We start from the raw sequence: 12,993 nt of genomic DNA, 5'->3' as shown, positions 1-12,993 counted from the left end.
ATAACACCCAGAATGGAACCCTCTTACCAGCTAAATTAAATCATCTAGAATACAGAGCTATCTGTTAATGTGAAGCATGACACAGTACTGTATCTAGGGATGGGACGATACGCGATATTATCGTTTATCGTGATAAAAAAACACTCACGATAATCGTATCGTGGAGATTTAATTTATGGTGATATCGTCCTCCGTCATGCACTGGGATCAATTCACCTTTTATTTGCCGAGCTGCATATCCGGTACCACTTAAACCCTCTATAATTGCTAAAACGTACTTATAATATACATACATATTTGCTACTTTTTTTTTTTCTTCATCAAATGTCTTTGCCCAAAAATAGCCGATCTACAAGCTCACAACGTGTCACGTTGTGACACGTTGTGAGCTTGTAGATCGGCTATTTTTTTGGCAAACGTTGCGTCCCAGGATAATGGATCGTAAATCCCGATTTCTTTTGTCACCATAATCGTGATATGAAATTTTCATATCGTCACATCCCTAACTGTATCATGATTGATGTACATGAAGCATTTGTAGCAGATGCGTAAAGGTATTCCAATTGCAAGGGAACAGGGTATTTGAATATGCTGTGTGTGTGTGTGTGTGTGTGTGTGTGTGTGTGTGTGTGTGTGTGTGTGTGTGTGTGTGTGTGTGTGTGTGTGTGTGTGTGTGTGTGTGTGTGTGTGTGTGTGTGTGTGTCGGTCGAGAGTGAGAATGTCTGAGACGGGAAGAAAGATGAAAAGCAATTAGTTGTGAATGTTACAGCTTCTGGCAGAATAATGGAAAATGTCAATCCTGTACCAACAGTCCTACATGGACTCATAATAATTTCACCATTTTCTCTCACTGCTTTCTTTGTTTCTCTTCTGATAATCAATCGCTCCTTCGTTATCTGTATCGCTCCAGACAAACGTTATCACTGGAATTCATTAGACCTTCACTCTTTGAATTATTAAAATTCCCAGAAGGTTTTGCTGCAGGAAGAGGAAGAGAATTTACTGACTTTCCAGAAGAAAGCACGGCAAAATATACTTTCCTCACTGACTTTCTAAAGCTAACATGGATGCAACAGAAGAAAACGTCAAAAGGAGAAGACATTTTGACAGGCAAAATGTACAAAACGTTTATTTCCATAAAGAACAGTCAAAAATTGTTACAAATGAAGAATGTATTCGTTTTTGCCCGGGATCGAAAAATAAAAAGTTATACAACACATTTCTGACATCACGGATTAAAACGATGAACGTGGTAAATGGGGAATGAGTTGGTGAGTTGAACGCCTCCTGCAGTGATGGGCAGTCCCCCTTTCAAAGCTCTATACGTTTTATCTTTACATGAATGCATATGGCTTCTTTCAACGGGGTATAAAAATACACTTCAGCAATGAGACTGGATACCAGTCCTATGGCTTTCACACATTTCAGAAAATCCATGAAAGAGAAAAGCTGTGTTTTCTTCTCTCTTTAAGCCTCTTTCTATACATCAGGGTTCCCAATAGGCGGCCCGCAGGCCATTTGCGGTCCGCAGGGGGCTACTGTCTGGCCCACACCAACCCCAGTAATAATGGTGGTATAAGAGCAGCAACAACACTAGTATATTGTCGTTGTCGGGTGGAAATCTCGTATCTACAAATTTGTACGTTCTTTCGCAAATCATACAAGGCCGTCGCACAAACGTAGTGAAAACAGCAGATCTGTGGGCTGTTTTCACTAGTTTAAATCATTTTAAAAATTATAAATGCAAAACGAACTGTTTTGGACATAGAAGATTTTCACCCGACAAACGACGATATCTGAACTGACACTGGAGTAGCAGGAACGCCGCCGTCGCCCCCTGCAATGTTGTGGCCCTCGGCTTTGTACCCTAGACATAATTCGGCCCTTGGGGAAAACTAATTGGGGAACACTGCTATACATCCTTAAATGGACACAATGTCCATGTCAATATAAACACTGGGGAATGGGGGAGGGGCATATATATATCCTCAGACAGAGTCTACACAAAACCCCAAAGCGGGCTCAGTCCCAGAGTTTGATCTGCCCGTCCCAGCCACAGGTGATGACCTTGGAGGTCTCGTGGGGGTGCCACAGGGCGCTGATGCACACCTTGTCGTGGGCTTTGATCCGGTGGTACAGCTTGGTGGTCTTCCAGTCCCAGATGTTCAGCTTCCCGTCTGCGTCACCAGACACCACGTAGCTGGACGGGACAGAGAGAGAGGAGAGGGAGGGGGGGAAGGAGAGGGAGAGGGAGGGAGGGAGAGAGAGGGAGAGAGAGAGAGAGAGAGGGAGGTTAGACCAGGGGTGGGCAACTTTGATGATGGCGAGGGCCACTATATTTCCACCTTCACTCCAGAGGGCCACATTGCATATTGCTACCTCCTACTTTGTCATTCTAGTATCTCATACAAACGAAGCAAAAATAGCAGATCTACAAGCTCAAAACGCATCGCGCTGCGATGCGTTTTGAGCTTGTAGATCAGCTATTTTTGCTTTTTTTTTAATTGGAATCCTGAATTATTTTTTGTTCTTTTTTAATTCTCTATGAACCTAAATAAAAATACCTACATTGGACATAAAAAAAAATGCATTTGAATGCTACTATACTAGTCATTAAGCTACTAATATAGACTGACGGAATTAAAGCAGGTCATGTTTAGAATTGTAACAACTGAAATCAATGATATATCAGTATTCCGATATTAACCTGCGGGCCGCATTAAGTGAAGGTGGGGGCCGCATGTGGCCCCCGGGCCGCCAGTTGCCCATGTATGGGTTAGACGTTTGCTAAAAATGACTCCTGTCCCACTTCACCTGCTGAAGGTGGAGGAGGAGGAGGCTGGATTTGGGTCTTCAGTCCCAGGCACAGTGGTTCCTGCGTTACCATGGTTACCGAAATGAAGTCAGTCCAACCTGCTGATAAGCCGTTGTGTGTGACGGCGACGGGGGTGTTGGGGAGGTGACTGTGCCAAGTAGCAGGTCTTAATTGGGGTTCATGCTTAAAACCCATTTAGACCGGGTACGCATTATTACGCATTATATTATGCTTTTACTATTGAAAAATAGCAGATATACAAGCTCACAGCGTGGCACAGTGAAAATGTGTGCAATTCTTTAAATGTTTTGACCCGATTCTATAAGTGTCTCCTAAATTCTTCTAAGGTTTTTTGAAAAGCCTATGTTTAACTATGTCAGTGTCATTTTGATGACAAGGACCCCGAAAATGATATGCATTTGGCCATGGAACTCAATCTAGAAATATTTAGTTCCAGGGACCCCCCAGAAGCAAAATTTGAGTTACAAACGTTCACTCTAAAAATACATATATTCAAAGATTTGCACACATTTTCTCGACTTTTCCAAAAATAGCAGATCTACAAGCTCGCAGCGCGGCACTTGGTGCCGCACTGTGAGCTTGTAGATCTGCTATTTTTCAATAGTTAAAGCATTCAATAATTCTAGGCCTAAATGGATTAAATAATAGTGAGTTTGCCCCAGTTAGCTACTATTGGTTAGATTATACAGTATACTGTGTACGTACACTGTATATGAGAGCAGGCTGTTCTCAACACCTCCACCAGCTGCATTCATACCAGTGTGAGCATATAAATACATAACTCCATTATCCTGCCATTTTACACAAAGCTGTCTACACATTGACTAGTATATAGTGATTGATTCCCTGTACTTTAAACACAGGAAACCCATGAAAGGGCCCCTGTATTTCTACACACGCGTATGTTATATAACGGTCTCACAGACAACTGAACGAACACGCCCCCAAGATATACAACAATTCCAGGTATTTTGGTACATCATAGCCTACAGTGGTGTGAATTGGCTCGTGGACAGTCATCCTTGATCATGTCACATAGGTCTGTCAAAATTGTTACATAATCATCTAATAGCAATTATTTTGTCATAATTTTTTCCATGTTGAAAAATGTTTGTAATTTCTTGCAACCCTAGTCATTTCTACTAGGGCAAGGGTTCCCAAACTTTTTTGTCTCAGGGCACCCCATAAATATTTTTTTAATCCGAGGCACCCCTACATTATAATTTTCACTCCCAGCGCCTTATATTTATAGCATATCGTCAGTTTTGTATTTATCATCTATAAAATGTACTAAACTAGTGAAAACAGCAGATCTTCAAGCACATGCGTTGTGTGATTGTAGATCAGCTGTTTTCACTAGTTTTGTAAGACAAGTCTTGTATGATGAAGCAGGGCAAAAGACGTACACATTTGAAACTTGGAGATACGAGGTTTCTGCCCGACAGTGACGATATTTTAGTGATTATGTTGCGAGGAAAACGTTGAGATAATAGCCATTTTGGTTAGAACTGACTGAAAATAACTTTGTACTTCAAGTTTAAAATGATACTAAATATTTAAGTGTCCAAATAAATTCCAGATTATCAAATTATCTCACGGCACCCCTGGACTGCCGTCACGGCACCCCAGGGTGCCCCGTCACCCACTTTGAAAAACCCTGTACTAGGGTGGCCATCTAGTAACAACCCAAGGTATGTCTCTCCTCTGATGGGCCTCTTGAGGGGTGTTAGTAATGTGTTAACACATTCCCCGCCATTTAACAATACCTTCGTACTCTCCCCTGCCTCTGTCTCCATAGACTTCCATGTAATTCATAGTGCACGGATCATGCACACCCATGCCTAGATAATGCACCACGTGTCTGCACATTGCTCACAGCTTTCAAACAAAAAAATCCGAATGGAAATCCGTTCAGGCATTCATGAGATAGCAGCCATTATGTTTTCCTAAAATGTAAACAAAGATGGCTGCCATGTTTGAAAGATGGGGTTGCTATGGGGGTTAAACATGCAATTTCGCGATTGCTATCATATCATGCCTACTAAAGTTTTTGGGGTCCAAAATTTTTTTTGAAAACATTTTTTTTTTCTTTTTTTTTTCTCGGGATTATCGGGCCTGGCGGGGAAAGACATTGAAATAATCTCGGGACTATCGGGCCTGGCATGCAATGAGTTAAAGGTAGGTTCCTACCTCATGTCAGGGGAGAAGTCCACCTGGCAGGCATACCCGGCTACCATGTGACCCTTGAAGATCTTCTTCTTGTTCAGTCTGAAGCGGTTCTGGGCTCCGAAAATCAGGATCTGGTTGTCCATGGACTGGCAGGCCAGCCATTTACCTGAGGGGTTGAACAATACAGCATTTCACATGAGGGATGAAGACGACCACATAGTTCTGTTAACACTCTGGGCTAACGCAGACAGTTTCTGTTGGCAGATGGGCGGACCCGGAGAATCTCTCCGGGAGTCTCCGGCCAATAGCATGTGTTTTCCTTTCCCCACCCCGCTCTGCTCCTCTCCTCCTCCCCTCCCCATAGCAGAGAACGCTGCTGCGTCATGACGTCAACACATTTGGTGCGACGCCCCTCTGCACTAAATGGTGCATTTATATAGCGCTTTTATCCAAGGCGCTTTACATAGATTGTGCATTACATTCACCCATTCACGCACACATTCATACACCGGTGGCGGAGGAAACCATGCAAGGTACCAACCTACTCCCCGGGAGCAATGTGGGGTTCAGAGTCTTGCCCAAGGACTCTTCGACATTAACTCAGGGGGAGCCCGGATTCGAACTGGGATCCCTTCAGGAACCCTTCGTGCTCTAATAACGGTTTCTCTACCCCTGAGCTATGCCGCCCCATGCACTCTGATTGGTTAGGGAAATTCTACACTCCCTCCAACAGTGATTTTAACGCCATCACCCAGGCTTATTTGTCTTCCGATCACCAAAATAAGCCTGGGTTTCCGAGGCTATTCTGTTAATACAAACCCAGAGAACGGTTGCATGGTACTTCAGTGCATTCAAGCTTTATTATACCCAATATTGAGTGAGAGGTAGCTTTGTCATGTATTGTTGCTACAAAATGTGTGATCCGCTCAGTAGAATAGTGTGTGCTTGTGGTAAAAAGATGAGAACAGACAACTCAACATCCACAATACGTAATGATATGGAATATAGTTAATAATTAATAACAAAGCAACAGTTTGCTGGTATGAGCCAATGTCCTGCCACTAGAGATTGCTCCAGATATTCAGTCATAATGTTTATCTCAATAACGTAATGAATAGTTGAATGTTGAATTCACATTCAGAGTGTAAATCAACAAGTTATTAAAAGAATATTTGGTTTTAAAATAAAAATCCTTTCTCACACACTGCTGCAAGTGTGCCAGTGTGTCACCCTCCCCTGTGCCAATGATGGCACCCGTGCCTAAGGTTGCCTTCCCCTGCTCTATTGGCTAAACCTGTGGTATTGTGCCAACACTACCCTAGTGAAGGGGTTTTCAAAGTGGGTGACGGGGCACCCTGGGGTGCCCTGACGGCAGTCCAGGGGTGCCACAAGATAATTTGATAATATTTGGAATTTATTATTTGGACACAAAAAATATTTAGTATAATTTTAAACTTGAAGTACAAAGTTATTTTCAGTCAGTTCTAACCAAAATGGCTATTATCTCAACGTTTTCCTCGCAACATAATCACTAAAATATCGTCACTGTCGTGCAGAAACCTTGTATCTCCAAGTTTCAAATGTGTACGTCTTTTGGTAAAGCAAAGCCCTGCTTCATCATACAAGACTGTCGCACAAAACTAGTGAAAACAGCCGATCTACAAGCACACAAGTAGATCGGCTGTTTTCACTAGTTTAGTACATAGATGATAAATACAAACATAACGGTTTTGGACATACAAGGTTTCCACCCGAAAACGACGATATGCTAGAAATATAAAGGTGCTGGGGAGTGAAAATTATAATGTATGGGTGCCTCGGATTAAAAAACATATTTATCGGGTGCCCTGAGACAAAAAGGTTTGGGAGCCCCTGCCCTAGTGACTTGTGAAGTGGCTTATGGTATAAAGTCCCATAGGAACCCCATTCTCACATGTTTATGGGCAAGAACTACAAGGCACTTCTTCCAAGCCTTGTGGGGGCTTTGAATGAAAGCTGAACTAAAAGGTAAACCAGTGGACCCCAGATGTCTGGGAACCATGCCAAGAAAAAGTTATTTACAGCAACAAAGAAACCCTCCAATGAAAACACTGATGAAAGATGGACAACTGGACTTTGACGGGAATATTCCAGAAAGGGCCGCTGATGCTTGTTCTCACCAGCATTAATCAGTAAAGAGGAATGCTATTAAAAAATAAGAAAAAAAGGGTCTGTTTGAACAGCGAGTGTTCACTTGATATCTACTTGGCAGAACATTTTAGTTCCAGACATCGCTGAAGTCCAAATGTTGCTTTATAGTGATGGAAACCACCGCGCAGCTGTTCCAAACTGCTCTCACAAATCGCTGCACTTCTTGAAAACAAACACGATGGGAATTATTAATGTGGCTGAAAAAAGACATTTGTGCATGTGGTTGTGTGTGTACATGCAGCAGTCTGATGTGCATGTGGTTGTGTGTGTACATGCAGCATTCTGATGTTGCATGTGGTTGTGTGTGTACATGCACCATTCTGATCTACAAATAAAAGACACTTCTATCTCCAATTAGGGATGGGACGATATGAAAATGTCACATCCCGATTATTGTGACCAAAACATTTACGATATTATCGCACCAATCAAAATATCAGCCATAATCCTGGGGTGTAACATTTGCAAAAAGAATAGCCGATCTACAAGCTTGTAGATTGGCAATTTTTTGGCAAAGAGATTTGGTAGAGAGTGGAAAAAATACTGTATAAAGTATGTATAATATATTATAAGTACGTTTTACCAATAGTGTTTAAGTGGTACCGGATATGCAGCTCGCGAGCTCGGCAAATAAAAGGTGAATTGATCCCAGTGCATGACGGAGGACGATATCACGATAAATGTAATCTCCACGATACGATTATCGTGAGTGTTTTTTTATCACGATAAAATCGCTTATCGTCCCATCCATATTTCCAATTATCAACTGCTGTTAACTCATTTGATACGAATGACGAGCTATTTTAAAAAGTCTTCTGTCCCAATGATGAGATATGACATTTAATCCAACATTACGCTGGTGATTATCTGCTCAAAATGTAGCGATTCCCGTTTTGACCGGAAACCGGTTAAAAACTGTATAACAATTAAACTTTGCAGGAAAACACCAATTTTTCTGTTTCCTGATCCTGCCACATCTATACCGCAACGTGCACACAGAACGTGCATGATCCGTGCACAATGGACACACGGTGACCACTTTAAAAAGGTACGGAAGACAAAAGAATAACCGGGATAGTTTGAGTAGTTTGGTTAAATATTCCGGTAGTAAATGAGATAAGTGCAGGAGAATGAAAAACCTCTGTCTATTTCTGCAGCCCGATCAAGCTGTCTCTTTGTTAAAAGCAGGGGGTTGAGGGCTTGCGTGTCATTTAGGAGTGAGGGGAGAAAGAGAGAATCGTCCCCCAACCGAGCTCTGTTTCATTATTAAAGACAAGCCATCCATGTCACCACAAATATGAACACTGCCCTCGAGGAAGGAACAGAAGGAGGGGAAGGAGCAAAGCCATGTGGGAAGGAAAGGACCGAGGAGGATGAAAAAACAGCAGAGAGTGATGATGGAGAGTCGCTTCAAGATGAACTGATTCAGTGGTTAAGAGAACGATTATGGGCTACATTTGCTTAGTCGGGACCATATGTTTGTTTTTGTGCTACGCTGCACACAGACATTTGCTCAGCCATGCTCTGGGTGAAGTTACACAAGGGCCATTGTTTGCAGCAGTGATAGGCTACCTCTACTCATACTCAGAACATATAGCAAGTGCAGGGCAGATTGTTCTTTTCATTTCAAGGTGATTTGAACAAAAGGGACTACTATTTATTAAGTCTGCACAGACACTTATATATAGGGCTGTCACGATATGACATTTTACATGACGATTAATTGTCACTCAAATAATTGGCGATTAACGATTTAATTGTGTTTTTGTCGTTGATAATTACATTTCTGTTTGGCTTTTAGGCTTTGAAGTTGTACATGGTAGATATGACACATAACCTAAATATACAAAGAAATTACTGACATATTTGACAACTTACTACTTAAAAAATAACTTTGATAGTGGAAATAGCCGATCTACAAGCTCGTAGAGCTTGTAGATCTGCTATTTCCACAATTTTTGACTTTTTTTTTTAATATATGAACATTTTTCAACATGGAAACGATTATGACGATTATGAAAAATAATCACGATTATGTCAAAAAAATCACGATTAGACGATTATGTAATAATTGTGACAGCCCTACTTGTATATATATATAGATCCTTCTCGAAAAATTTGAATATTGTGTGAAAAAGCATTACAGATGCCCAAGCAGCCCAAATCATAACTGACTGGACTTCAAGTAACTCTGACTTCAGAAGGTTGACATTTCCTTATAAAAACTTGTTTTGAGTGGTCTCCTGTAATATTGTAATATTTTGAAATATGGACTTTTGATATTCATGAGCTGTATGCCATAAAAATTCAAAGTTTAACAAAAAAAGGTTTGGAATAATTCACTGAATAGCCAATGTATCTAGAATATATGGAAGTTTCAAGAAATGTATGAAAGTTTCAAGAAAATTTACTTTTACACAATATTCTAATTTTTCGAGAAGGATCTGTATATCCACGTAATGAAGAACAGCTTTCAAGATTCAACCAGATTATTTTCAACTTGTTTGACTGAGAGTCAATGTAGGGATGGGACGATATGCGATATTATCGTTTATCGTGATAAAAAAACACTCGCGATAATCGTATCGTGGGGATTTAATTTATCGTGATATCGTCCTCCGTCATGAACTGGGATCAATTCACCTTGTATTTGCAGAGTTGCATATCCGATACCATTTAAACCCTCTATAATTGGTAAAAGGTACCTATAATATACGTACTTGATACAGTCTTTTTTTCACTCTATCAAATGTCTGCCAAAAAATAGCCGATCTACAAGCTCAAAACGCGTTGTGGTCTTGTAGATCTGCTATTTTTTGTCAAATGTTCCACCCCAGGATAATTGCGATATCGTGAATTGCGATTTCGTTTGTCACAATAATCGTGATATGACATTTTCATATCGTCCCATTCCTCGTGTCATGTCTAATTTGACTTACCATTGGGAGAGAGGGTAACAGCTGGCATAGAGTGCATACTGGGCTCTGCGATGTACTTGAAGTCCACAGGGATGTCCCTGGAAGAAAACACAAGCAGCTCGATGAGCACACACACAAGCACCACAACAGTGTACAAATGAAGCCAATTGGACGCATACAGGTTAGTTAAATTAACATTGACAAGAGGATTTTACAGTGCAATCCGCTGACAGCAATACTTAAAACCGTTCATAACGCAATACCAAAATATACAGTACATCTAGCTCTGGTCCATAGCGTTAGTGGATTCTCCCAAACGCTATGTTCGTCTACCTCCGCACCTCCTTGGCAAAACCGGAAAAAAAAACGCTTGTCTGGTCCGAAAATAACAAAAACTGTTTCGCCCCTCACCAAACCAAAGGTATCAGTGGACAGTTGAAAGCTTACTCTACTTAGTGGACGCAGTTTGGGCCCCCTACCACACGCTTAACTCATATGCTGCCATTTAACAATACCTTCGTACTCCCACCTGCCATAAGTCTCCATAGACTTCCATGTAATTCATAGTGCACGGATCATGCACACCCATGCCTAGATCATGCACCACGTGTGTCCACATTGCTCACAGCTTTCAAACAAAAAAATCCGAATGGAAATCCGTTCAGGCATTCATGAGATAACAGCCATTATGTTTTCCTAAAATGTAAACAAAGATGGCTGCCATGCTTGAAAGATGGGGTTGCTATGGGGGTTAAACATGCGATTTCGCGATTGCTATCATGCCTACAACATTTTTCTGGGTCAAAATTTAAAAGAAAAAAAAAAAAAAATGTTTTTTTTTTTTTTTTTTCGGGATTTACGGGCTTGGCAGGGAGGTACAATGGGATTTTTTCGGGATTTTCGGGCTTGGCAGCAAATGAGTTAAAATACATTTCTAGGGCAAAATGAAAAATAACCCTTCTGATGGACACACTCTTCCTGTTTTTTAAGAAACAGCGCTTCCAACGTCGCAGAGCTGAATAACACCCAAAGAGACTAATGCTCTGTTAATGCGGTCCTCTGACCTGCGCGGCAGTAGTGAGTTGGCAACGTGATGGCGACGACAAATAGTAACCAGAGCTAATATACATCCACAAATAAAGCCATGTTGGAACAGATTATGGCACAATAATCACATAGCCATTTGATAAATGGTAAAAGGTCTGAACATTTTTTTTAATGTACTTTGTTTTTTTCCCCTGAACCATGTTGGTTTTAAAGACTAGCAGATCTAATTATCTATTCAGCCCTTCTTTGCTTGTTCCCCCATCTTCTCCCACTGCTCTGAACTAGATCACGTGCTACAGTGCTGTGTGTATCAGTGTATGCGTGTGCTTTGCCATGACAGGGTGATGGAAGGAAAAAAAAAACACACACACACAAGCACGCATACGCGTTTGTCAGAGCCATTGTCAGACAAGCCAAACTCTGAAAACAAAATGGAACATCGGATCTCCCCTTGGAGTTCCAAAAATAAGGGTTTTCTAAGTTATTTTTGTTGAGACAGAATCTGGAAGGTTTGTTGATGCGAGCAGGAAGAAAGCAAAGAGAAGTAAACAAACACATTTCTTTTCCTAATGTAACCCAACGACTGAGCCTGTCAAACTCATTCTTTGTAGTTTTATACAAATAAACTTGGGCTTGGCCAAGTCTCTACTGTTACGGTCCAATAAATACCTTCCGATATACAGTTAAGTAGTGAAGACAATCCAGCATGTGTTGCTGAGGGGAAATTAACCCATTCAGAACAGGTACACATTGTGTATTATTATTATATGCTTTAACTATTGAAAAACAGCAGCTATACAAGCTCACAGTGCGGCACAGAGTGCCGCGATGCGAGCTTGTAGATCTGCTATTTTTGAAAAATCGTGAAAATTAGAATTCTATAAGTGTCTTTTGAATCCTTCAAAGATTTTTTGAAAAACCTATGTTTCTATGTCAGCAATCTGGCCAGCCAACGTCAAAGAAAAGATCCTTTTCACTTGAACTGGAGCTCAGTTAGCCTGTTCTTGAGAGACTACTATGTCAGTGCAGTGGTTCTCAAACTTTTTCATGTGAAGGACCCCCAAAATGATATTTATTTGGCCACGGACCCCCATCTCAAAATATCTAGTTCCAGGGACCACCCAGAGGCAAAATTTGAGTTACAAAAGTTCGCTTTAAAAATACATATATTCAAAGATTTGCACACATTTTCACGACTTTAAAAAAATATAGCAGATCTACAAGCTCGCAACGCGGCACTCGGTGCCGTGCTGTGAGCTTGTATATCTGCTATTTTTCAATAGCTAAAGCATTCAATTATTCTAGGCCTAGAATGCAAGCGTTGAAGATTAGTGTGGTGTTTGGCGTCTGTCCATCTCTTTGACCTCGTCTCTCACTGCTACACTCCACTCCTCCAAACCACCCAGCCTCTCCCACTCTCTGCCTTAACAACCTGTTCATAATAAAAGTGTTAATGCCGTCCCTGGCACAGTGCAGCACATTATATAACTTGAGCCTAATCCTACTGCGAACCATAAAGTAACTCTCCATCCTCCTGGAGATAGACCTATGCAACAGATACGAGTCTTCCTTCCACAGCCTAGACGGTACACACGAGTGTACGTGTGTGTGTACGTGTGCGTGTGTGTGTGTGTGTGTGTGTCGGTGCATGCAAGTCAAAATGCGGATAGAATTTCGATTATAAGTAGGTGTAAGCGCCATGATCAGACTGACTGCGCAAGGCACACCAAAGGGCAAGATCTACAGCAAGATCAAGATCTACTGCAAGCTTAAAATGAGTTAGTAAATTCATCATTTCTTTTCTTTTTGTTTAAGATATTTTTAGGCCCTTTT

The 12,993-nt window shown here is 41.2% G+C and overlaps 1 protein-coding gene across 1 annotated transcript in view; it reads right to left on the bottom strand.

The window, feature by feature from the left end:
* Nucleotides 1-1,045: 1,045 nt before the first annotated feature.
* The window catches only part of cdc40 (cell division cycle 40 homolog), a gene marked incomplete at its 5' end in the record, with an annotated part of 39,997 nt that continues 28,049 nt past the window's right edge, over nt 1,046-12,993 (bottom strand). Inside the window, 3 exons of the mRNA XM_080744559.1 lie at nt 1,046-2,200; nt 5,027-5,171; nt 10,135-10,211. Of these exons, the coding sequence (XP_080600685.1) occupies nt 2,023-2,200; nt 5,027-5,171; nt 10,135-10,211 (400 nt within the window). The 3' untranslated portion in view covers nt 1,046-2,022. The remainder of the gene's footprint in view (nt 2,201-5,026; nt 5,172-10,134; nt 10,212-12,993) is intronic.

This window comes from Nannobrachium achirus, assembly GCF_963921795.1.
Source record: "Nannobrachium achirus genome assembly, chromosome: 16".
In the NCBI taxonomy this organism is placed as follows: Eukaryota; Metazoa; Chordata; class Actinopteri; order Myctophiformes; family Myctophidae; genus Nannobrachium; species Nannobrachium achirus.
This window is presented reverse-complemented; position numbering and strand designations above follow the sequence as displayed.